This window comes from Lonchura striata, chromosome 3, assembly GCF_050655825.1.
Source record: "Lonchura striata isolate lonStrDom1 chromosome 3, ASM5065582v1, whole genome shotgun sequence".
Taxonomy (NCBI): Eukaryota; Metazoa; Chordata; class Aves; order Passeriformes; family Estrildidae; genus Lonchura; species Lonchura striata.
In genome coordinates this window covers 60981953-61005613 of record NC_140705.1, presented here as the reverse complement: position 1 = coordinate 61005613, position 23661 = coordinate 60981953, and the positions used below count along the sequence as shown (strand labels likewise).

The 23661-nt window shown below is 39.5% G+C and overlaps 1 protein-coding gene across 8 annotated transcripts in view; it reads left to right on the top strand.

The window, feature by feature from the left end:
* PHACTR2 (phosphatase and actin regulator 2) overlaps positions 1–23661 on the top strand; it is a 134230-nt gene that overhangs the window by 92397 nt on the left and 18172 nt on the right. For 6 of the 8 annotated variants that reach the window (XR_014954271.1, XM_021540414.3, XM_021540416.4 and 3 more), the window contains 7 exons: positions 180–260; positions 3049–3207; positions 13247–13480; positions 17030–17579; positions 18822–19021; positions 20892–21048; positions 23107–23162. Coding sequence is in view for 7 of the 8 variants with exons in the window: in XM_021540414.3 (XP_021396089.2) it covers positions 180–260; positions 3049–3207; positions 13247–13480; positions 17030–17579; positions 18822–19021; positions 20892–21048; positions 23107–23162 (1437 nt within the window). In the remaining variant the exon portion in view is untranslated. The remainder of the gene's footprint in view (positions 1–179; positions 261–3048; positions 3208–13246; positions 13481–17029; positions 17580–18821; positions 19022–20891; positions 21049–23106; positions 23163–23661) is intronic. The other 2 variants (XM_021540419.3, XM_085576680.1) reach the window with 1 other exon arrangement.

Sequence of the window (23661 nt, the reverse complement as noted above, 5' to 3'; positions counted from 1 at the left end):
CCTGAAATTGCAGGGCAATATTTTCAGAGACTGTCCAAGAAAACCCAGACCACTTCTTCTGCAGAACTGGAGGAAACAAGAATTCTCTTTCTATAAAATAAAAATAGTTCTCTATGTTTTTTTTCACAATCATCAGCAGTATGAGAATAAATCTATTCTTAACTGTGCTTTTTCTTTAGTGTTGGAAAGGAAGATTTCGACAAGACAAAGCAGAGAGGAGCTGATAAGAAGGGGAGTGCTGAAGGAAATGCCTGAGCAAGGTGATAACACATTAACTAGAACTTAGCTAAGCACTAAACATGTATGAAAAAGCGACTGTTTATTGTGTCCATGTAGTATAAATAGGTATGAGGAGACCAACTGAGAAGTGTGAGAGGTTATTTGGGCCAGCTGACAAATGAAATTAAGGGATTTGTGCTCTGTAACTGCTTCTGTCATAGGTGCCCCAACTGGTCATATCCTGAAGTATTTTAATGCTCACTGTAAATAATGTGACTTCTGTGGCTACTGCTTATTGTTTGCGGGAATTTTTTCTAATTAGTGATAAATCTATTTTTGAGTCAAGGTCTGCTGTCTAAAGCCACTAGAGTATAAAATGAAAGATTTTGGCAGAAAAATTAGGGTCTTCAGAACCCAGAAAAATCAATACAATGCATTTCAGGTATCAAAAAGCATCAGTGCTGGGATCTTATGGATCCCACCGCTATAACAGGCCACAATCACAAATGGCACCAGCATAAAACAGTGGGCAAGAAATCACTTGTTTCAAAATGCTCTAAGGTTTAGTAACTGGCATTAGCCAGAATTTACCTTTTGAAAAGCATGAGTAAGCCATGGTAGATACCTCTATCCTACATCCAATTATCTTTCTAGTGGTATTCTCTCTAATATTCTTCTATAAATATAGATCAAATAAAAGTCAAGTCAGTCAAATAATTTTCTGTAGCTTAAAATTAAACCATTTGTCATTTTATCAAGGAATCTAAGAACTCCACATTTTCAAAAAATAATTTTCTCCTAGAAACTGTATTTTTTTGTGTGATCTGAAGAATCAGTGAAATATCAGTGTGTATGAGTTGAATCATACCCATAGATATTTAGAAGTAAAGGATCTGTTTGTTGATGTCTGAAATCCCTTGTCTGTACAGAGTTTGGCTAATTATCAGACTATGACATTCAGCATAGCTGGCTTCTGCACTTGTCTCTGCTACTGTCATTGTTTTAAAACAAGACTTGTAAACTCTCCATACCTCAGTTTGTCCACCTGTGGATTTGTTGTGGATTTTGCCATGTGCTTTACTGGGGACCTGTGTGACCTTGTTCTTTGAAGGTTGTAAATTGTATTTACAGTTGGGACAGTTAATGAAATGTGGTAACTTCTCAGACTGGCTACAGTCTGAACACAAATACTATCATTTGTGATAAAAATATTAATACTTTGGTTATCAGTGTCCTTGACCCTCTCTTCCATTCTTAAAGGGGATTGAACTTTAAGTTCCTTACAGGGATTGAGCAAAGTGAGAAAATGATATAAATATGAACAGTTTTCTTTTCTTCCTCTCATATCAGTCTGGTCTGTGTTATCTTCATCACATTGTGCTTCATGTTTGATGAAAATTGTAAATTGTAAGGACATTTTGAAAGAATATGGGGTTAGTTTGAAGATGCTAAAAATAGAGAGGTAGGAAAGACACTGAGTGTGTGAAGGTAGTTAGAAGGAATGACTGTGGGGATGAAAGCTAAAAGAAGAAATTACACGGAGACTTGAAATGTGAGACGTAAGAAATGTGAAGAAGTGACAGCAGTTTCACATGGAGTGATGAAGAATGAAGTGGAAAGTAGCAAGTGCCACTTGGAGGCAGGAGGTGTTTGCAGAAGCAAGACGTGAGTAAGAGGTGGCAGTGTCATATGTGGAGGCGGAGTGAGTGGATTTAAGAAACCCTGGAAGAGAGAAGCTGAAGAAACTGAATGTTGCAGTTAAGGTAAGTGCAAGCGTTAGCTGTAGTAATTTAGACAAAGTTAGGAAGGCAGAACTCATTTTTTACAAATCAAGTTGATGTTAGTGTGTGGAAGGTAATGAAACAATTGCCTGAGTGGGAGCACCCAAGGTGGTAGGACAGAGGCTGCATAATTTTGTCAAAACAAGGGAAGTGCCAAACATCCAGGTCTGATAACACACAGCAAGGAAGAGAGGTGGAATTGCCACAGTTAGTGAAATGGGCAAAATCAGAAGAAATACCATGTAGATTTGCTTACTTTTTGGATTGACAGCAAGAGAATCCTGCAGAAAAAAATTACCAGAGAAGAAAATCAGCAGCAACTTTAAAGTTCATGGAACAGAGAAAGCTGTAAGCCAGCAAGAATAGCACTTTTCAGCAATATAGAGACAAATAGGAACATAAGATTTTTTCAGAATCAGAAAAACTCTGAAGCTGAGATAGTCTGGGTAAGTGAGTAAAGTATCATCAGAGCTGAGAAAGAATTTGACTTGCAGAATTTAATTATGATATGACATGTGATATGGGAAGACTTTACCTTGGTTTTTAAGGTTGGATGATGTCTTTGTTGCATATTTTTATTAAGTAAATGGGCACATACATTCTGAGGACTTCTGTCAGAATTCGTGGCTCATTTACATGCTGGGAGTGCACCACAGTAGGTCTGAAACTCTGCTCCCCCATTCTCCATTTTTGGAACATGCTGGAACATGTTACAGCTTTGTTGTAGTCCATGCACATGTTTCTTTGCTATGTAAACCAAGATGCAGGGATAAGAGAACAGGATGCTCATGAACAGACATGAAGAAGTAAACCAGCATGGACTTCTGAGCTTACTACTCAGAGGTGTCTACTCAAAGAACATGAAAGCCTATAGAGTTTCTTTACAGAGTTACATTCCAGAGCAGATCTCCAGCCTGATGTTTCACATTTCAGTAAGTCTTTCTGCTTTTCTTCCACAGAAGCTTGAAAGCAGAGAAGTGTTGTGTGTTGTGTGCAGGTGCTAAGTAAGTAGTTAAACTAGGCAGTAACTTTTTAATTTTTATTTCAGATGGTGATGTAACAGTAAATTTTGAAACTTCAAATGGACACACTGTAGCCATTGGTGAAGAAACTATACAGGAAGAAAATGTGGTAAAAGCCAGTGGAAATAATGGCACTTTATCAGAGAAAGCATCGGCATCAGAAGGAAAAAAAGAAGATGAGAAAGGTAAATTAACATATTCTTCACAGATTGTTTTTTGCCTATTTTAAATATTAACATGTTCTTCCACTAGCACCTATACATACTGTGAGTTCTGTCCTGCCACAAGGATGCCAGCAGAACCTGGTGAGAAGATAAGACTTGTGAAACATCAGTATTCCGTCACTGGTAGGCATGCCTTTTCCTGTGCATATGGTAAGGAAATAAAGAGAAGCATGATCTGAACATCACAGTGCATGCAGGGCAGTTCAGTTTCTAAATTCACTGTGAGCCTTGCCTGGTAGCCGTGGCCAAGCTTTGGTGTCAAGTTTTCCTCTTATGAAAGAGCACACTGTGTACATATGCATCACCTTGCAGCATCATTGTAGAAGTGGCTCTTGCATTGAATGTCCAAAAGTGTTTAAGTCACTTTAAAACCATCTATCATTCTGAAAGTAAGTTCTGCAACTCATTCTGATAGGTTTTCATGGAATTTTAAACACTTGTAGTCTGGCACTTCACAAAGATTCAAGGGGCTGTGTCACTACTGCAAACGAAACTAGGCCCTTTATGGAAAATAAAAACTCACTTTATAGGTTTTTCTATTGATGAACTGTAGTAAATACTGGTAAATATTTAGCAGTCCCAGTGTCCATCTTAATTTTGCTACCTTTACTCTGATCTACCGGAGTTTGACTCGTAGAGGAAATAGGATTAGTAGGAATCACAGGATTTGAACCAATTTTATTTTCTTTCTCTACCATCTTGAATAATGCACCATTTTTTCCCCTGTCTAAAAGTGTTCTTAAGTAGTATTTCATTTATTGGATTTTCCTAGCAGAAAGAGCAAAGATACAAGGGATCAAGACCTTCATGGCTGGCTGAAGCCATGGAGGCAGGATGGAGCAGCATTTACAATGTCTTCTATTAAACTCTACTTAGTGATGAATGATCCTCTGGAGGTTGAGAGGGTCAGTTCAGCTAACACAAAAATTTGAATTCTTCTCAGATCTACGTAAATCACATGACTATTTAAAAAGTGGATAGATGTCCAAGGAGAATCTTATGAGATTTCTAGTACTTCCTGTCTCCCAACAAGGCAGAAATACAAGATTAGCCTTTGTCACGATATTTAAATACGGCTATCTTTTGGTGCCAACTAGAACCAGATGTGTATTCGGTCAGGGGAAAAGAGTTATAAAAGCCATGGAAAACTCCTTTAAAATGGTTCAGTTTAACTTTGGGGTTAGATCAGACCACTTATTATTTTGTGCATCACTAAATACAGTGTTTTGGAACTGTCAGTACTTGGAAGTTCTCCTAAGGTACAGTTTATTATTTTAGAAATACACGTTTCTAACTATGTTGAAATCACTTCTAGCTGACTTTGCAGAATGTAAAACTCCAGTGGGGCAGGAGAGGTTCAATATCTATTTCAACATTGTATTAGACTCTGCACTCTCTATATATTGTTTTGACCTTATGGGGATAAATTAAAAATGATTGCTGTACAGGAGTAGACTCAGAACAACAGAAAGTACAGCTATCACTCCAGTCCTCTCAGAAAATTAAGAATATATGGGGAAGGAGAAGGAAAGCAAAAACTTAGCAAAACTGGTATTCTAGGCTTCACTTAATCTCAATATGAGCATCCAGAAGATGCAAACCCCTAAAGTATACTTGCCTCTTGCACCTAAACATGAAGTTCTCCTATGAATTAACATCTTGGGTCCCCTGAAACAAAAGGAAATAGACTTATTGCAGAGAATACTCTCCTCACAAAAGGTGTTAAGGATCACTTCCACACATCAAAAAGTGTCACGCTGTGTAAACTCAGTACAAACCACGCCACAGTCCTTGTGAATACACTTCATTTATTCTTTATTTATAGCACAACAAGCAAGACAGTGAGCCAGTCTGCTGAACTCAGTGGAAGAGTGACGGCCCACAGCATCTCACCTGACAGATTAATCCTGGGTGATTTTTCTATGGCAGATGCAGTAGGTTTGCATTACACCCACATCCACTGGCAGTGCAAGGAATCCACAGCTGCAGAGTGGAGGTTTGCTAATGCTCACAGAGCATCAAAATCAGAGCTGAAGCAGGAATACTCAGCTCACTATCTTCTGCTAAGACCAAAAAAATGTGCTGGTGCTTAGATCACAACCCTCCATCATGAGAACTGAGACAGGTGGATTGAACACTAGCTGACAGTCAGGAGTGATGGCTGCAAGAAGTTCATCTTTAGTGAGGCTATTGTGAGGCTTCTAAAGTCATGAACACTTTGGTGTGAATCTGGAAGGAAGATGTATACACCTGCCACGTTTGTAAGACCCAAAGACATAATAAATTCCTGCTGCTTAGTAGCATGGTGTGCTGCATTTCCAACTCCCACTGAATCAAGTTTGCCAAAAAATACATCTCAGGCCCATGAAGTTATAAGTTTGTTTTAAAATGCTCTTAAGAAATAATGGTGGTCTTTATTTTGCCTCTTGTTCAACTGGGTCTTGAAAATTTTCTTCTCATAAAATGTGACGGCTGCAGGAGCCAGAAGCTTAAAAAGAGCACATGGTACAGGCACATTGAGATAGTATGGTGAGAGCTGGAAGCAACAGGTTGTAGAATGTGGAATATATTAGGAGTTAAAACAAGTTAAAGGAGGAAAGTTTTTTCAGCATGCATTATGGAAATACAGTATCCACAGGGCAAACAATAGGCTCAGCCATGCCTATAAAAATGAGTAAAGCAGAAGCAAGTGAAGAAGACAGCCCCTGAAAGCTGTTCCCCTTGCTGCTAGGCAGTTCCATAAGCTGTGTACCCATCTGCTGCCTATCAGCTCACAGGTGTCTTTTATATGTGGTGAAAAATTCTCTTGGGCAATTTAATAGTATAACTGTTACTCCTTTAGTAATGATGACAATCATACAAGCAGGGTGTTAAAAAGAAAATTTCTCTTTTATGGTATAATGATAAGAAACAAGTGACATTTTAACATAAAGCAGGTAATTGATGGATAAAACCTTGCTGTTGAAACATCAACTTTTTCTGAGATAATTTATTCATTTGTGCTTGCACTGGATTGACTTCTGAATTATTTTGTTTTGACTAAGGAAAGTCACTAGCATCTTTTGCAGAAAATAAAGAGCTAAACTATAGCTGTTTTATCTGTGAGCCTTGCAAGGGCTACAGAGCAGCAAGTGGACAGGCAGCAATGTCAAAGAACACCCTGAGTGTCTGGGCAGCAGACTGGAATCTCCCGCTGTGCCTGGACTCCTGAGCCATTGCACTGGTCTGCAGGATCCCAGCAGTGCCCAGAGCTTCATGTTCCAAGTGAGGTGTGGGCATTGCAAAGGGGATCCAAGGAGTTTCTCTGCCTTCTGCTCCCTGTAGCAGTGTTGGACAAGATCAAAAGCCACATCAGTAGAAGAGGTGTCAGAATTGTCACTGTTTGCCTCCCTGGATATCAGGACATAGCGTGGTTATGCAGTATGCGTGCTGCAAGTGGTAAAGCCTCCAGGTACTGTGTCAGAGACTATTTTCTCCTTTCAACCCTCCCAAGATGTCTCTGGAATATGAGAGAACCCCTTATTTGTATCTGAGTTCAGTTTGCAAGCTTCAGGTTTTTTTGTCAAAGCAAGCTAAATCTTTTAACGATTCTTGCAGATTGTTCTAGATTTCATAGTTTGGGCTTGAAGAAGTGAAAGACTTGGTAACCATCAGCAAGATACTGCCTGGAAAAAAGCAGTAAGAAGTTCTGTTTTGCATACCATCAGTCAGGTGTGTTAGCTGGTGCTTTAATAAATAATTGCATTGCAGAAAGCCAGGGCTCTGTTACAGGTGCTATGGGTGATATGGGACATAAGCTTCTGGAATGTTCCTGGGCCATTTATAGGAGATTGATCTTATCAGGTTTCCTTATGTCTGAAGTAAACATGAGTAAAGGAAACAGTTTTTAGTCCTGTTTCCAAATGAATTGTTGGGCTGCATGTGCATATCTTTTTCCCCAAGAGGCTAAATCTCCTATGAGAGCTGGAAAAGGTTCCAGGCCTTGTATGTTGGGTTTACGGGTTCTTTCCTCTATATTTTGCCTGCTCTGTTTAAATCTGCTATTAAATTTAATCTTCTCTTTTTGATATGGGTAACCAAAGAAAAGAAGGTTGGAGGCACAAACTCTGGTCTTACAGCCATACAGAGTTGCTCTCTAATGCTTGAGTTTGTCTACCAAGGAATTTTCTTCAAAGTCTAATTTTCTAGGTTCCTTTTCTCAGAGATATTTTCTTTATTTTCCCAAAGCAGAACAAAACCTGTTTGAATATAAGGTAGTCACCCTCATCTTCCAGGGTCTCAGACAAGAGCCTGCTTTGTCTCAGAAGATTAAACCTGCAAACCAGTCACTGTGAGAAACTAGGCAGACTTTGGTCCCTCTTGTGTGCCTAGCTGCCTTCCTACACTCCTGAGCTCTGTAGATCATTGATATGAGCAGCATACATAAAAGGTTGTGGGCTTTTTTGCCTGACTCCCTAAGAATCTCTCACTCCAGCTGAGTTATTTGCTGGCTAAAACCAGTTCTTCTAAGAATAGTATATCTTCAATTAATCACCTGAACTATGTAAATGAGGCTGAATCCAAGTATTCTTAAAGGGAAAACTACTCTAGATAATGCTGTGTTTGGCCAGAGCCTGTCCAGTAAGTCAGCAGGGCTGGCTCATGCTGGTAGAGTGACAAGAGAGGCACAGGCTTTCACTCGCAAAAACTGAAGTGCCAGAAGAAAGCTTCTGACTTGTAAAGCTGGTTTGTTTTGTTCAGTTTTTCTCTTTTATAGGAAAGATATCCTAATGTGGCTCCAGAATTAAGATTGTGTACATTATTTTTAAGAACTAACTATTCAATTATTTGAATGTATATATTTAAGGAAAGGATAAGAGAATGTAGAAGCCCACATGCCCTCCACCTTCCAAGAATCTCACAGATCAGCTCACGGTGAATGTATCTTAGGCATTTTCTCTTTTTTTTTTTTAGCTGTTTACTTCTTACACAAAGATTGAGCAGATAAAAATGTAAAATTATAGGGTTTTTTTACCTTTTTTATCTTTAAACTAATACCTGAATGTGGTTGCTTTAGGTGAGATGTTACACCTGTCCCTTTCTCCCATCTCCTGTTTTCTACACTGTCTCTGTTTTAAGGCCTCTTGCACTTAGTGCTGTTGAAATTATGGAGTCAGTAACATCTAAAAGTCTGCAGATGTGCAGATCTGCTTATCCATGTTCAAGAAAGAGGAATTCAAAATAGCAGAGAGAGCTGGAAACAGCATTGTGAGACAGCTGTCCTGGTTCAGTGTAGCAAAACAGAGCCCAAGAGCCTGAGTGCATTAGATGAATGCTTCAAGTTGGTAAACAGCCAGAAGACAGCATGGCTAAAGGACAATGCTGGCACAGGTAGAAAGGAATAAAGAGTGGCTTGAAATACAGTTAGAGTGGAAATTAAAGGAAGCTTTCTAACAAACAGAATGGGTCTTTTCTTGAACAGAATTTTATTAGCAATAGCAGGAACAAAAAAGTGGAACTGGTTAAATATGAAGTTTATGAAAGGATTTGTCTGAGTTGACCACCTGCATCAGCACAATCAGTGAGTCCAAAAAAGTGACAAAAGACACCTTGTCTTGTCCTGTGTCCCATGTTCCTGACTGACAACTTCCTGGATTTTGATTAATCAAAACATAGCTCCCTGCATAGTCTGGAAAGGAAACTCATGATCTGCAAAACTCTTACAGAGTTTCATTGTGCAGGAAGTCATCCTATAGAAGACAGCAAAATACATTATTTCCAACTTTCATTTTACATAGTTTTTCTCCAATGTATGTGTTCATCCTCCAGGAAGAGGGTGCTTTGCAATTGATGGAGATCATACACTTCTGCTGCAGCACTGCTGCTTTTCTGTAAGGTAAAAATGTCTCCACGACACTGCTCGAGCTCTAGAAACAAAATTACCAGTGCTGCAGGATAAAATCCTTGGGTCAAAAAGCTCTGGCTTTCTGTTCCTTAAAAATTCACAGAAGTAAGGAACAAATTGCTGTATTTTACAACCTATTGTCTGAAAGTATGCCCAGGATTTTCATAGGTTCATTTGGTCCAGAATTTGCAAAAGGTCCCACTTTTAGTTTGCAAAATAAGTAATCTGATTTTCTAGTGCACATGGCACACTGACATCTCTCTGAAAGTCTTTCCTATTTGATGAGTCCCCACAAGAGCTATTGTATACTGAGTACTTTGTAAATCTGATCATCATTTAGGTGTTTAGATGAGAACAGAACTTTGTTAAGAATCTGGCCCAATGACAATTTCTGGAAACAAGAAAATCTGTTTTGAAAGTGAAGTTTCTTGAAAATCTGGCCTTTGGAAAACATATTCTAAACATAAACATATCATCAATCCAAATGCTTAATGAGATATTAACATTTGCTTTCCTGTTAAAGAGGTAATTTATAAGTAAGTTGCAGCAAGTTGCAGTAAGTTGTAACTTATAAGTAAGTTACAGCAGATATTTCCGTTAGGGCAGCAGTGGATAAAAGATATTCCTCTCTGATGTGTTTTGGAGACCTTTTGTTAAAAGGTCAGATCTTGATAAACAGAAGTCTAAATTAAGAAAAACAACAGCAATAAAAGTGTGTTGCAGCTGGTACTGAGGTACCTGGGGGATTGGTTTGAAGAAATAGATGGGTCTGAACTGATTCAGATGCCTCTTTGTTTTGGCAAAAGAAAGAGCAGGCATGAAGACCAAGGGGCCATGTTCAAGCAGAATCATGTTAGGGAGGTACAATTACAACATAATTATATCTGTAGCCATTTACAGACATCAGACCATCTCTGTCACTGTTCAAGATCAGGCCCCTGTTGCAATTATTAGTTATTTGTATTACTACAGTGTTACTGTATGTACCAGACATTTATTATAGCATCTTACATAGATGCAGAAAACCACAAGAATTTTCCAACAGACTTGCAGTAAAAGAAAGGATATTATGATTAGGCACTGGAAAACAAGAGGACACCAGACCAGGAAAAAAAAGCACAATAATGGCAGTCTAAATATTGTCAGCTTTGGCACCACAGCAGAGGGGAGTTTGAGGGAGGACAGTCACAAAGCCTGAGGGTCAGCAGAGGAAAAGCAATGAAAAGCATCTGCTTCAAACTTGGCTTGTCACTGTCAAAAGCTGATCTAATGGACTGGTCAGGTAGGAACTGGAAATCTGTCTCAAGTAAATGGGAAATCGTACCATGAGCAAAATCAGACTGACAACGAGATAAAAAATGAAGCTTACAAAGGTAAAAGTAACAAAGCCAATAAGATGCCAGGAGGAACAATATGATCAAAGAAATAAACTTCACCACAGATTTCCTCCTGGCTGTGAGTAAGAAGAAGGTTTGCTGGTAATCAAGAGGTAGTCAAGACTGGATGAGAGGTGTAACTATCTGAGCAAGTAGGATGCAGCTGTGCAGGAGTCTGCCAGTCTTTGGAATGAGGTATATAACACTATGAAAAGAATTGTGTTAGACAAAGATAGTGTTCCAGTAATGGCAAGGCATTTCTGGTAAAATAAATGCTATATAAATTGCCAATTTTAATCACAGTTGAAGTCTGCAAGCAAGAACATTGATGTGAATGAACTGCCAGAGTTTTGGTTTCCATTTATAGTTTTTAGTTATTTGTCTAAAGAAAAATTGAAAATTATAGGTTGTCACTAGGATGTGTTTATTTGCAACTAAATAAAACTTTAGCCTTATATTTTATTTTGTACCTTTTTTCCTGATTGAGAAGATAATTTGATATACATTATTTAATCAGTTATATAGCTTAGTGTAGATTGTATTATTTCAGAATATGGTGAATGCTGTATTACTTTTTCTAGGTTATCATTCCTTTTTTAACATTTTCTCCACTAATGACCTGAAACAAAACACAGTAATGGTATATAAGTAAACAAGTTTTAAATCCTTTCTTACTAGTTAATAAAATTTTTAGCCTCATGGATTTTTAGTTAATACATATAATAAAAGAAGGAATTGCTTACACTTATAATTAGTTCTGATAATCATGTCCTTTAGGATCTTCAAAATACAAAATCATATCTTCTCTTGCCATGTTTGTTATTAATGGACTTCAAATTTTAAAATGTCCTGCTTTTTCAGAATTATATCACCATTTCAACTTTGAATGAAGGTAGGTAGAATTTCACAAGGAGACTGTAAAAGATAAGGTCAAAATATAACAAATAAGCATGTTTCTTTCTCCATCCAAAGTCTTTCTGTGGAAAACAAAGAGATGCTGCAACAATCTGTGCTCAAAAAATCTGTTTGAAAGTTGTAAAAGGTTTCTATGAAATGGTTCTTTCAAAGAACCATTATACTCAAAAGTGTATGAGTATATAATAGGCTGGAAATAAAGGAGGAAGACACTTGACATTTCATTCCTTCAGTTCATGAAGACACGTGTGCATGTTGCTTTTAATAACTGCTGGTGATGCATTAAGTTCATGTTAACAAGCCTTAAGCTAGAAGTTGGAAAGGCTTTGTTTCTGAGAGGAATAATGTCTTTTGTTGTCTAGCACATTATTTCCTTTTCATCTACTAATCTTAAAATGTGTTGCTTATCTCTTGGGAATCTTTAACATGGGAAAGAAGAGAGATGAAAATGTCCATTTATTGTGTGTTAAGAGTGAGGCTCTAATAGGAACATAATGCAAGAAATGAAATGGTTTTCTCTTGAGTGATAGAAGAGACTGTTAAAAGTATTTGCATTATTTGCTTGTCTCCTTTCTTCCTCAGTCACAGTTTTCAGTAATATGCTAACAAAGCCTATATGATTCTGATGGAATGCTCTTGCTATAATACCCTTTTTTAGAAAGGTTTGAGAAGCCTATCTTGAGACAAAATGGGCATAGAATTGGTTTAATTGAATAGGAAAAGGTTCCCATCTGGGAACTCCAGCTCTTCCCACCTGGGAACACCAAGTTTTACAGCTGTAGTGATTATGTTGCAAAATTGTATGTTGACTGTAAATGACTCACCTACATTAACATTACAGATGGTATTAGGCATATCCTTTTGAAATTAATTTCCTGGTCATCCCCACTTACCCTTCTTTGGTTTGCAGGCTGCAAACAAACCAGGGTTTTTTGGATGAAACTAAGCCAAAAGATGCACTTAGAAACTTGTACTCCCTTCACCACTAGTCATGCAATCTACAGAGATAGCCTGAAGAAAATCCAAAGTCTCCTGATAGATTATGCGGATTATGGATATTGGGTTTTCAGTGCTACCTCTTTCACTCTGCAGAGCCATTCCTATTGCACAGCACAATGTAGATAAAGACCAAATTCCTGCTGTCTAATGAGCTCTGGACTCTTGAAAGTGCAGTTGTGTAACAGTACCCAAAGAACCTGCAGGAGGGGAGAGCATTTCTATGCCAAATGATAACCTATCTTACTTAGCTTCATTTGTTTCTGATGAGTAAAAATACTCTTGAGGAAGTTACCCAAAATAAAGCTGCTAAGAGCAAGCAGTGTGTAGTTCAGAAGAATGAGTTGGTTCCGGGGAAAACTGGGAAAATTTCTGCTGTGTAGCCGTGTGCAAGCCTGTGGCTGGGAGAATGGCCCTGTTCACATTCAGGTTCACATGAATCTGAGTTTTACAGCTTGTTGATCTTCTGGTGGGTAAAGCTGAAAAGAAGCTGAGGAGATTTGTTAGAGAAGTAAATAGCATTCCCTCATTTAGTTTGGAGCCAGCACTCTAGTTTGGGATACTGAATGCAAAGGCTGATTGTTGGAGGTCTAGAAGAGATGAGTCTGAGAGAGAAGTTCCAGGTTATTATTTTCCAGGAGAATATCCTGAATTGAGGTGAGCAGTAATTTTCTTCTGAGGTAACACTGCATTAAGAGGCAGAAGATGAAGTCTATCCTGATTCCCAAGAGCTCAAGCAGCGGAAGTAGTCACTGTTGTGAAGCTTACTGTTGAATTTACATGGTGTATGTCTGTGTCAGTTGGCTTCTGTTCACTTTCTTATCCATAGAGAGCACTGGTCATTGCCCAGAAATACCGACATCCCATGTTCCACCACTACCTAAGCCTAAGCCTAAACCTAAAAAAGCTCCGCTACCACCAAAAAATGCCATTGCCACTTCCACCGCCAGCAGCCATAAGGGTAACGAAGCACCTCATGCTAAAAAAAAGGGAAAGGCTCCTGCTAAGCAGCCTCCTCTCCCGCCGCCCAAGCCAACAGGCGCCAGTGCAAATCGAGAAGCTGGTGAGTACTGCCCGTGCAGTGCAGTTACGTGGGTGCATGTGCATGGGGCTGCTTGCCTTGCTCTTACGATGCCTTGTGCCTTCAGACGTAGCAGAGTTACTGAGGAGCATGCCGTGGATGTTTGTAGAGAGCTTCCTGCTGGGCTCTGGTTCTGCTGGCCACAAACACCCCAGACAACACACAGACTTCCTTGCTGTTGAGTGAACCTATGTACAACACCGAGCACATCAGAGACAACCCTGAATTCCTAGTTCAAGTGTGAAAGCTGGCAAAAGAATTACCCAGAGAATCAGCTCAAGAATAAGCAGGGAAGAAACTGACTTCTGAAATCAAGGACAAGTTACTCCTAAGTAAAATTAATTTGGTATTGCTGTAACTTTCAACTAGAAGTATCAACTATTCCAGTTAATTTGACAATATTACAAGATCACAAAGACGTTAAAAATAAAACCATGAAGCCATCTTAAAAGACTGTTGAATAGCTGTTGGTTTAGCTGACAAAAAAAATTACAACCATTAGAAATTACCAGGCTTCTCTCAAGTGCTGTGATTTTAAGTACATACTGGAAATGCAAAATATCAATCATCAGGCACATAGCACATGTATTTATCACCACACTATTACATCAAAATTCAGCAGTGATGCAAGATTAAAGATTATATAGATGCATGGATGCTCTTAAGGTACTGATTGTGAGTTTGAATGGTTGCAGTGTAGACAATGACCAAAACCAAAACGTCCACACATAATTTGAACACAAGCAGTATTGTGATGAATGGGCTTCATATATGTATTGACAAACTTATACAAGCTGTGTGTTTTCAGTCTCTGTCTTCAAAGCCCTCCAGTCCCTCCAGTTTCCTCTGCAAGTATTTCTCTTCACAGCTTGTACATTTTGCCACATTTTGTATTTGAAGCATACAGAAGAGGACTATTTGAAAACATTGCAAGACTTCTAGAATGACAATAATAACTTTGCCATAAAATGTCCATTAACTTGGTAATAACTGTCCCTACTACATCAGACTACTACATTTTGAAAATCCAGAATTTGCTGCTTGTATTTCACATGCAGCTGGAAAACTTAGCTCTCCCTAGGTGAAGCAGCCTTGTAACAGCAGAACTTTCAGAAGTAAAGCAATCCATCACAAAAAGAACAGTTTATACCTGTGGTTGGTAACAACCTGTCAGGTACCTGACTTTTTAGACTAAAATACATTCAGGTTCCAGATTTGTCTTCTATTAGGCTTGCTGAAATGTCAGCCAGTGCTTCAGACCATATGACATCCACGTATATCCCTTATTCTACTGGTAATTTCTTCCAACATTAAAAATACATTGTGTTCATTCAAAGTGGGGCAGTACTTAGTAAGTAGAGCTGGTTTGGAACAGTGTTAGTACAAGTGTTTTGTCAGATCTCCATGAAAGTGAACAGATGATGCAGCCCGTGATCAAGTCTCATGAAGGAGGACAGGGATATGAGTAACAACTGAGCCATGGCTCTCCTGAGGGCAGCACAGCAGGTTTCCATACTGAAGTAGTACTGGGAGAATGGGACTTAAATGTAGGCATGGATGTATGCCAAAAGGCAAACAACAGCCATTAAATTTTTAATTTAATCAGAATTCAAATCTTCTACTGAAAAAGAGGCATGACAGAAAGTTGTCAGCCAGCCCAGTCAAAAACAAAACAGCAGTAGCACTTTTGACCCATGTGGACACGTAGGGGTTTTCTGTGGGAGAAATCTTTTAAGTTTCCGTATCTTATTGCAGGTTCTGAGAATAACATAAAGATTTTTACAATGGAAACATGTTTTGACATTTTCCCAGCCACAATTGTGTGGCCATATATTTGTACTATGCTGCAGTTCTTAAGTGCAAGCATGTAACTGGCTCTGTTGACCTCCAGCCTGCACTAAAGGGGATCAGAACCAGAGCCTTTTCTTTCTACCATCCACCTACACAGTAAGATTTTTGTTAAATAATATACAGCTTGGAACCACCATCTATTTCTACTGTAATTATGAACTTCTGCCAATGCCATTTTTCTGCTTCATTCTGTTTTGCATGTAAATTGAGTGATTTGTACCTGATGTGGGAAGATAAGTGCAGTATCAGTTGATGCAGGACAGTGCCCGTTACAGTCACCTGGGAGCACAAAGAGGAACAGGGAATTGCCTGAAGTTTCTATAAATTTTTTCAGATATACAGAAATCTTCACAACTCTCTAAATGTTTTTAAACCGTAACAGCTACAGAAGAGAACAGTAAAGTGTCTTTTGAATTAGTTTCCATCTCCTTTGAGAACAGACTCACTGTGAAAACTGTTTTTATATAGTGAACTTATTATGGCCAGTATCTGCACTTTGATTCTCTCCCAGTCTGCCAAGGGTTGTTTTTTACTTAAATGCTTATAAGTAAAGTAAGTCTTCCAGCAGATTTCTGTTACAGCTTTCTGTTTTACTCAGTAAGCTTAGCCAGAAGGCTGCTATGTAATTTTATAATCTTTCATTTGTTCTCTGGAAGTTAATGAATTTTTAGAATTACATCAGAAGTATATGAGTCTGATGCATTTTGATGAAAAGGACTGAACCATTAGATGTTTGTCATTTTTATTACTTTTTACATGGAAGTCAGAAGTTTGAAGCTCCCATCTTAGGTGATAGGTACATTGACACAGCAATTGGAAATGTGACTGGAATGCATATGGAAATGCAGGCTAGCTGAAATCTCTAGTGGGATTCATTATACGTATATGCTTCAATATGATGAGCATCACAAGATTAAACAGCCAGTTTGGCCAGCTTGTACAGCTACTGTCAAAACCTTGTTTCACTACATTTTCAAGACTGCCCAAGTTGGTCAGTGGTAAAATGAAGGCCTCCAGTACATACAAGAGTCCTTCAGTGCCCTCTCCCTTCTGAAGGTCATTTAAGCAGAGTGACAGCAGTGGTTTCTGTCTCTCTTTTGTGGACAGACCCAGCTGGACCTTAAAGTACTCCTTGTTTTGCTGTCCCTCTGCTGTTTGTCATTACATAGGAGGACATCAATTGCAGTAACATTGTGAAAGATAATTGACTGATACTCAGTAACAGTCCTCAGATGTTCACTGAAAAGTATAAGGAAAATCACAGGGTTTTCACAGTGATCAGACTAAACATTCACATAGTACGAAAGGTCAGGCAATTTTCTCTGCCAGGGACCTTTTTTTTTTTTTTAAGCTAAGTCACTACACATATTTTTAGAATAAGTAGTGGACTTCTTAGATGATGTCCAGACCAAGTGTAATGGGCCAATTCAGAATGCTCCTACCCATTTGTAAGGTTGGTCCTCTCTGCTGTTCTTGGGCAAGTATTCATAATTTCAGTGTCTCCCACACAGAGGTGAAATCAGAACTGCAACATTTATTCATCTCAAGCATTTACATGAAGTATTGTAGAAGAATTGTGTATCTTTTTTTGAAGACCAGCACAAATCAATTCATGCAGAAAATACAGTGTAAAAATCATAATTGCAAGACTGTAAAATGCCTTTTATTTTCTTGTTTTAGCCAGTTCCTCTCATGCAAAAAAACTACCAGTCTCCAAGTCTTCTTCATCACCATCTCCTTCGTCCACATCATCTCATCCCAAAGCCTCTAAGGAGACTTCCAGCAAATCTGGCACATCAGGGACTCCCAGGGGCAAGAAAAAACCTGGGAAGCAGTCAGCCCCACGAACAGCACCAGACGGGGCTGCTTCTTCCCCCTCAGGTGCAACAGCCAACAGTTTGGAAGCAAAGGCAGAAAAACCCAAGCCTGAGCAAACTTCCATAGTAATTTTTGAAATGGAGAACGCAGACCAGTCCATCAAGCTTGTCGTGCCCCCTCCTCCCAGTGCTGCCCCTCCTCCACCTCCACTTCCACCTCCTTTTCCCGCTGCAGCTAGTCAGCCTGCTGGCTCCTCAGATGTCCAGGATGTGTCAGACAGCTGCGTGGCAGGGCCATGCAGCCCTGGGTCAGACACAAAGCCTCTTCTCCCAGCTGAGCGTGGCGCAGACCAGAGTAAGAGCAGCGGAGCCCTAGGCAGCGCTCCAGATGCCGGAGGAGAAGCCACGGAAAGGTGAGACAGTACAGCTGTCCTGGGGGAGCGGAAGGACCACATTTGTTTGCACTGTAGGCATGTGGGGATCTCTTCTGGCTCTTCTGCTGGCTGGGAACAGTTTGTGTGGCAGCCCAGCACAGTTTGTTCCTTCCCAGAGTCTTTGAGCCTGTCACCTGCAGTACCTCATGTTTCCCCAGAAGGTCATTGGTCATGACCTGTCTCTTACTTCATTGTGTGGCTGGCACTTGCGTCAGCAGTCCAGCTCAAAGCTGATGACACTTTTATTTATCTCTCATAAAGGCAAACAAGAAATGATGCTGAATTATAATGGGGTTCTTTATGGTAGATGTCTTTATTTTCTGTAGCTATCATTAAATATCTCACTGTTAAAGTTCTCAATTCAATAAATAAAGTTCTCAATTTCAGTCCCAGCTGAATTTACTTGAACACTTGAAAATGAGGTTTTTTTCAGGCTTCAGTTAGTAGGTGTTTGGTTTTTTACTGCCTATTGACTTGTCTGAATCTCAGGTACTGTAAAAACTGGTCAAGAGAAAAGTCATAATTACATTTTTTAGGCAAAATAGTTAGCAGAAAAATTAAACTGGCTTATTAATTTGTCTTTTCTCTGCCACAAAAAATCAGCATCTTTTATATGAATCCAAGAGGGTTTAGTCTAGATGTCAGTAGCCTAGAGACCTTCCTTTAAATTCTTGCTAGTACATCTGTTGCCAGCTCTACATTCTAGTGGTACATCTTCCTTTACATAAAAATTTTCCTAAGGCTAAGGGCAATCTGCTGTTGATCCTCAGGTTCGTCAGTGATGAGCATGAACATTTTGAACTCAACTGCAGTGAGACTGTATTTACAGTGAATAGGGTTAGGTTTCCAGAACAGAAAACTTTGCACTCCCATCTGTTCTCCAGCTTGCTCCTCTCACCCCCAGCTTTGTGAATTGTTTTCTCTCTTGGTCCCACTCCACCAAAAAAAAAACAAAAAAAACCCAACAAAAACTATTAGGATTTGTCTTAATGCAATCTTTACAGCACATCATTCAGGATTGTTTGCATCCTTTTTCCTAACACAAATATGTAGATACATATCTGCATATGTTTAAAATGTCTTATATATGTATGGTTTTTAGAAATTAATTACTTTGATTAACAGAACTTTTATTTTCATCCTTGCTTATTCAATTGCTTCTCATTTGTGTTTTGTTCTGCTTAAAATAATGTGTCACCCTATCTGCTCATGAATAAACAGCTTGGCTACCAAAGAAGACCAGGAAGGGGAGGCTCCGGATCAAGCATTCTCTGAACTAGTGGAGGAGGCTTCTGATGCTGCTGCCCCTCCTGAGAGTGAAAGCAGCAGAGAGAGCCATGGCAGTGACTCGGACTCGGACGGGCCGATCCTGTACACAGATGATGACGATGATGATGATGACGAGAATGCAAGTACTGAAAGTAAGCACGCTGCCCAGAAAGCTGCAGGCTGCCCTTCACAGATTGCATTTTATCAGCATGCCTGACCCATGCTGGTGTGAGGCAGAGAGAGGAATGGCTGTAGAGAGTGCTTTTAGGGAATTTAGTATTTTGTCACTACTGAGAAATGAGTGTCCTTCTTCTCCCAGGCAATCACAATCAGAAACCTGTGTGTGGGTGACAGCAGATCAATCATTGCATGGAGGAGAGTGGAGGTGGGAGGAACAGGCTCAGGAGGACATGAGGGTGGGACAAGGTGGAGACCTTAGGGCATCACAAGCCATTCATTTGGCTTGCCCACATCATCAGTTCCTTGTGGGAGTTACAGGTGTGGTGAATGACAGAGGAGGCCCATCAGTCAGCAGCTTCACTGTCTGAAAGCCACTTCTTCCTCTTTGATCAGGATTTTTAAAGCATTGGAGCAACCATAACAGACAGAGCAGATCACAGTAGATTACATCTAAATTTTACAGCTTTGAAATTTCATCTGGGGTCATGACTCTATCATCACCTTAAGTGGGCAGAAGCCCTGCTGTGCTGAAGGAGTTGTCCTGCCCCCATTCTGCCTAATCCCTGCTCCCAGCTGTTTTTCCTTAGGCTGGAGTTCATGTTTATTTTTGTAGGAGCAGCTGTTGTTGAGCTGATTTTCAATAGCATTGGTGGTTCTGTGATCCAGCTCACCCCAAGGCTTCTCTTTTGCTTGGGCAAAGAAGGTGGCAGCAACAGACCGTCAGGAGCATGAAGGAGGGCAGCCCTCCCTCTACCTCCTCCAGGGTGGCCTTACATCAGTATAAAATCACCATCAAGCCATTGTTTGAGAGCCTTGCTCACTGCTTTTTTGGAGGTGTTTCACCATGCTCAACAAAGGTTTGAATACCAAGGTTCAGTGTACCAAAGTGGCATGAGGCAAAATGAACATGTTTTTTTGGTTTATTTTTTTTCCTTGGCCACTGGTGCAGGAGAAGGTGAAGTGCTAGGTAGTTCAAGAGGCTGAAGTCTTCTGCAGTTCTTTGTTGGGTTTGAATACAACCCAAATTTATAGAAACCAAAAGTTCTTGTGTTCACACAGCAGCACAATGTTTTATGAAAAGTGAGCTGGAAGCTTGTGGTCTTACCAAACTGCCTGACACAGTGAAAATCTGCCAACCTAAGGCATATGTAGCCCACCTAAGTCAGAATGTCAAGAAACAAGGGAATACCATAAAGGCTGTGGAAAATGCCTTTCCTTCCACAGCTGGCTGAAACTAATGCTGGCCGAGCTGCAGAGCTCTTGTCCCTACAGTGTCAGTTTTATGGAGAACAGATTGCTTCAGTGCCTGGGGGTTGCTTCCTAAGTTACTTTACAGACACTCAGAGCACTTTTCTAAGCTGTATTTTTTAGTTTAGTTTACAAATAACTTAGAGATGGAAAGCACTATAAAAGAACTAAGTGGTAATTGATTGAAAAGAAAGCTGAAAGGATGAGAGAAATTATGATAGAATGAGACTAAGCCATTTAAGGCTGAAGAAAAAGAGCAGCAGGTTCCTAAATATACTAAGTAGATAAATAAGCCAACCTGTAATGTATTAGACTTCAAAGACATTTTAGTATAGATTTCTCATTTTTATCCTATCACTTCACACATGACAAGTGATGTTTGTATCAATTTGGCTCGTAGCTTTTCCCTCCAAGCCTTTTAGCTTTTTATTTTCATGAACTGAGCTAAAATTTTTCTTTTGATGTTAATTAAAATTCCTCTCCTGCATGTGGGAACAAGGCTGCTTTGGGGAAGTATTAAAGTTCTTACTCAGAGTTTGTGTCTGTAACCTGAGCATGAATGAACTAAATCTACCCTGCTCCTCCTTTCCTCAGGCTCTTTGGCAAGTAAAATTCGTCGTAGGGATACTCTTGCTATCAAACTTGGCAACAGACCATCTAAGAAAGAGTTAGAAGACAAAAACATCTTGCAGCGTACATCCGAAGAGGAGAGGCAGGAAATCAGACATCAGATTGGAACAAAGCTTGTGAGGTATCAGCTGCAGGGTCAATGTGGTTTCACTGGGTGGAGGTGGAGGAAGAGAAGTGAGAACACTCGGTTCATGTTTTAAATGCAGCCCAATGTGAGCTGAAGGATCTTTGTGGTACAACTATCTGGAAAATGGTGTTTTAATTTCTCACAAAACTTTAAACTCTCAATAATGGATTTTTTGTCCTGCAAGAAACAAAATCTGAGAGCTTTTGGGGTTTTGGGTACTTTGGTTATAAAAAGAAAGAAGAGGAAGAGGGTAAGAATGAGTCCACAATAATCAATGCCGTAGTTCTGGTTCTTTCTCCAATTTTTTAGCAGAACTTCCACTTGTATAACCATCTCAGACAGAGCACTAGTTTCTGACCCACAGAATATGCCTATGCATGTTGTCCCTTCTGAACCTTCTCCTTTTCCCCTGGCTCTCCAAGTCCTTCATTATCATATACTGATCCCAGCAAAAGAAGTTGAGCCAGTCAGTGTTTGTGTTTTACTGCACCCAGCTCTGAGGCACGTCTTTCTCAAGCTGTTAAACTGCTATGGGATGTATGTTACTTTCTTCTTCTGGACTTGAGAACTTTGTATTAAAATATTCAGTTGCCTTTTATAGGTTTTTTAAAAGAAATCTTCACATTTATTTAGGCTTTTGTGGTCTCTGAGAATAAACTACAGCATGCCTGTATTTTGCTAGACCTGTCCATGTTTCTGTTTGGCTCAGGAACGTTGTTCAGATTTGGAGGATGTCCTGTGTTTTTTTGAGATTCCTAGATACAGGGTAGTCCTGTCAGTACTGCTCCAGTACAGAGTACACAGTTCTGCATCAAAACCCAGAAAAGCTGACTTGCTCTGTGAACTGCATGTCTGGCCAAGGCAGCTATTTCATTACTGAACTGTAGGAGTGATACATCTACTGTGCAGAGCCCAAGGGTCATTTTTCTTCTGCTAATGAAGAGGCATGGTTGTTATCATTGCTTTCCTGAACAAATCCCAGATCTGGTGATCACATCCTGCTTGTCAGTCCTCCCTTGGGGGCTGGAACTACAGAAGCTACTTTGTGGGTTCTGCTGGAGAGCTGAAAGCAATGCACACAGCTGTGCTTTGGTGGCAGGAGACTATCTGCATACATCAGGGCTGTGCTCATATCCAAAATGACAGCCAAGTTTGATGCAAGTTTCATAAAAGCACTGGCAGCATCAAGGTCTGGTGGAAAATCTGTTCCCACAGCTCAGTCAGGGTTGAATTGGGTTCCCACCTGGGACTTCCTACAGCTGATACTGGTCACTTATGGTAAACCTGACAGTCCTCTGGGAGAAATCTGTAAGTCCAAGAGTGATTTGAATTGGATGAGTTTCACAAGCCTTGTAGTGTCACAGTTTGTAGTGAACTGTGTGAGTGTTGATGAACAAAGAAATACTTATCTTGAACACACCTGCAAAATAAGTTTTACTCCTGAAATTCTTCTGTCTTCTTTCCTCAAGTGGACTTGTTTAGTAAACACAGAGACAACATCAACCATGTTCTTCCCAGTACAAATAAGAAAATTAATATCTCAGTTTGAGGTTTTTGTAATGACAGTTGTTATATTTAGGTAACTAAATAAAATTAGGTTTCAGGTAAAGCTCCCAGTTGTATTGTACATACAAATTAATGAGGAATTAACAGCTTACATGTCTTGTTGGTTTTGGTTTCTTAAAAAAATTTAGTCAGACTTCAAAATATCAAAAATACCAGAATTCATTCAAAATACCTGAGAATAATCTAACAATTGCACAATTGATTATAATGATGAGATGATGCTTGGGAACAAAGAAGGTATATGGATTTATTAATAAAATTATACCTGTGAGGACTTTAAATTTGCTGGTACAAATTCTGTAATATTTTTCAAGTATCAGTTACTCATGTGTTCAAATGGCAAACACTACATCTTTTAAAACAAACAGCAGTTATTATAACTGCCTGGAAATGGCTTCCAGAAATTACATTTTTTAAGCTGTATTACAAATCCTAATGTGTCATTTAGATCTAGTTTTAAATCAGTCACTTACTTTGTTCTCACAGGAGACTTAGCCAGAGGCCCACAACTGAAGAGCTGGAGCAAAGAAATATCCTGAAGCGTAAGTATTTCTTTCAGGTTTCATATAGTATTTGCTTAGAAAGGGAGCATGTGTTGGATTCATATGGAAGCCTGTCAATGTTGCTCCAGTATTAGAACCATAACTAGAGGGAAATGATGTTCTAGAAAATAATGTGTCATCACTTCATTTATACCCTAACCTGTAATTGTAGCTTTGAAAGTTCCATTTATTGAATATGCCAAATTTTACTTGTCACAATCTCACTTCTTGAAGCTGGTCCCAAAGACCAGGAATGACTTGGATACCCTTCAGAAATAGTTCTAGGCTGGTTAACCTTCCACCTGTTTTTCACGAGGAGGAGGAGAAAGGAGTATCAGTTGGAGGTGGGATGGAAAGCAGAGGATAGAAGGAGGAGTAGAAAGAGGAAAGGCAAAGTGTTCAGCAAAAACTCAATAGGTATATGCCAACTACTTCAGCATGCTGGCCTTCCCATTAACTTCTGACATAAATGTCTTCTGTACTGAAACCTGCATGAGAT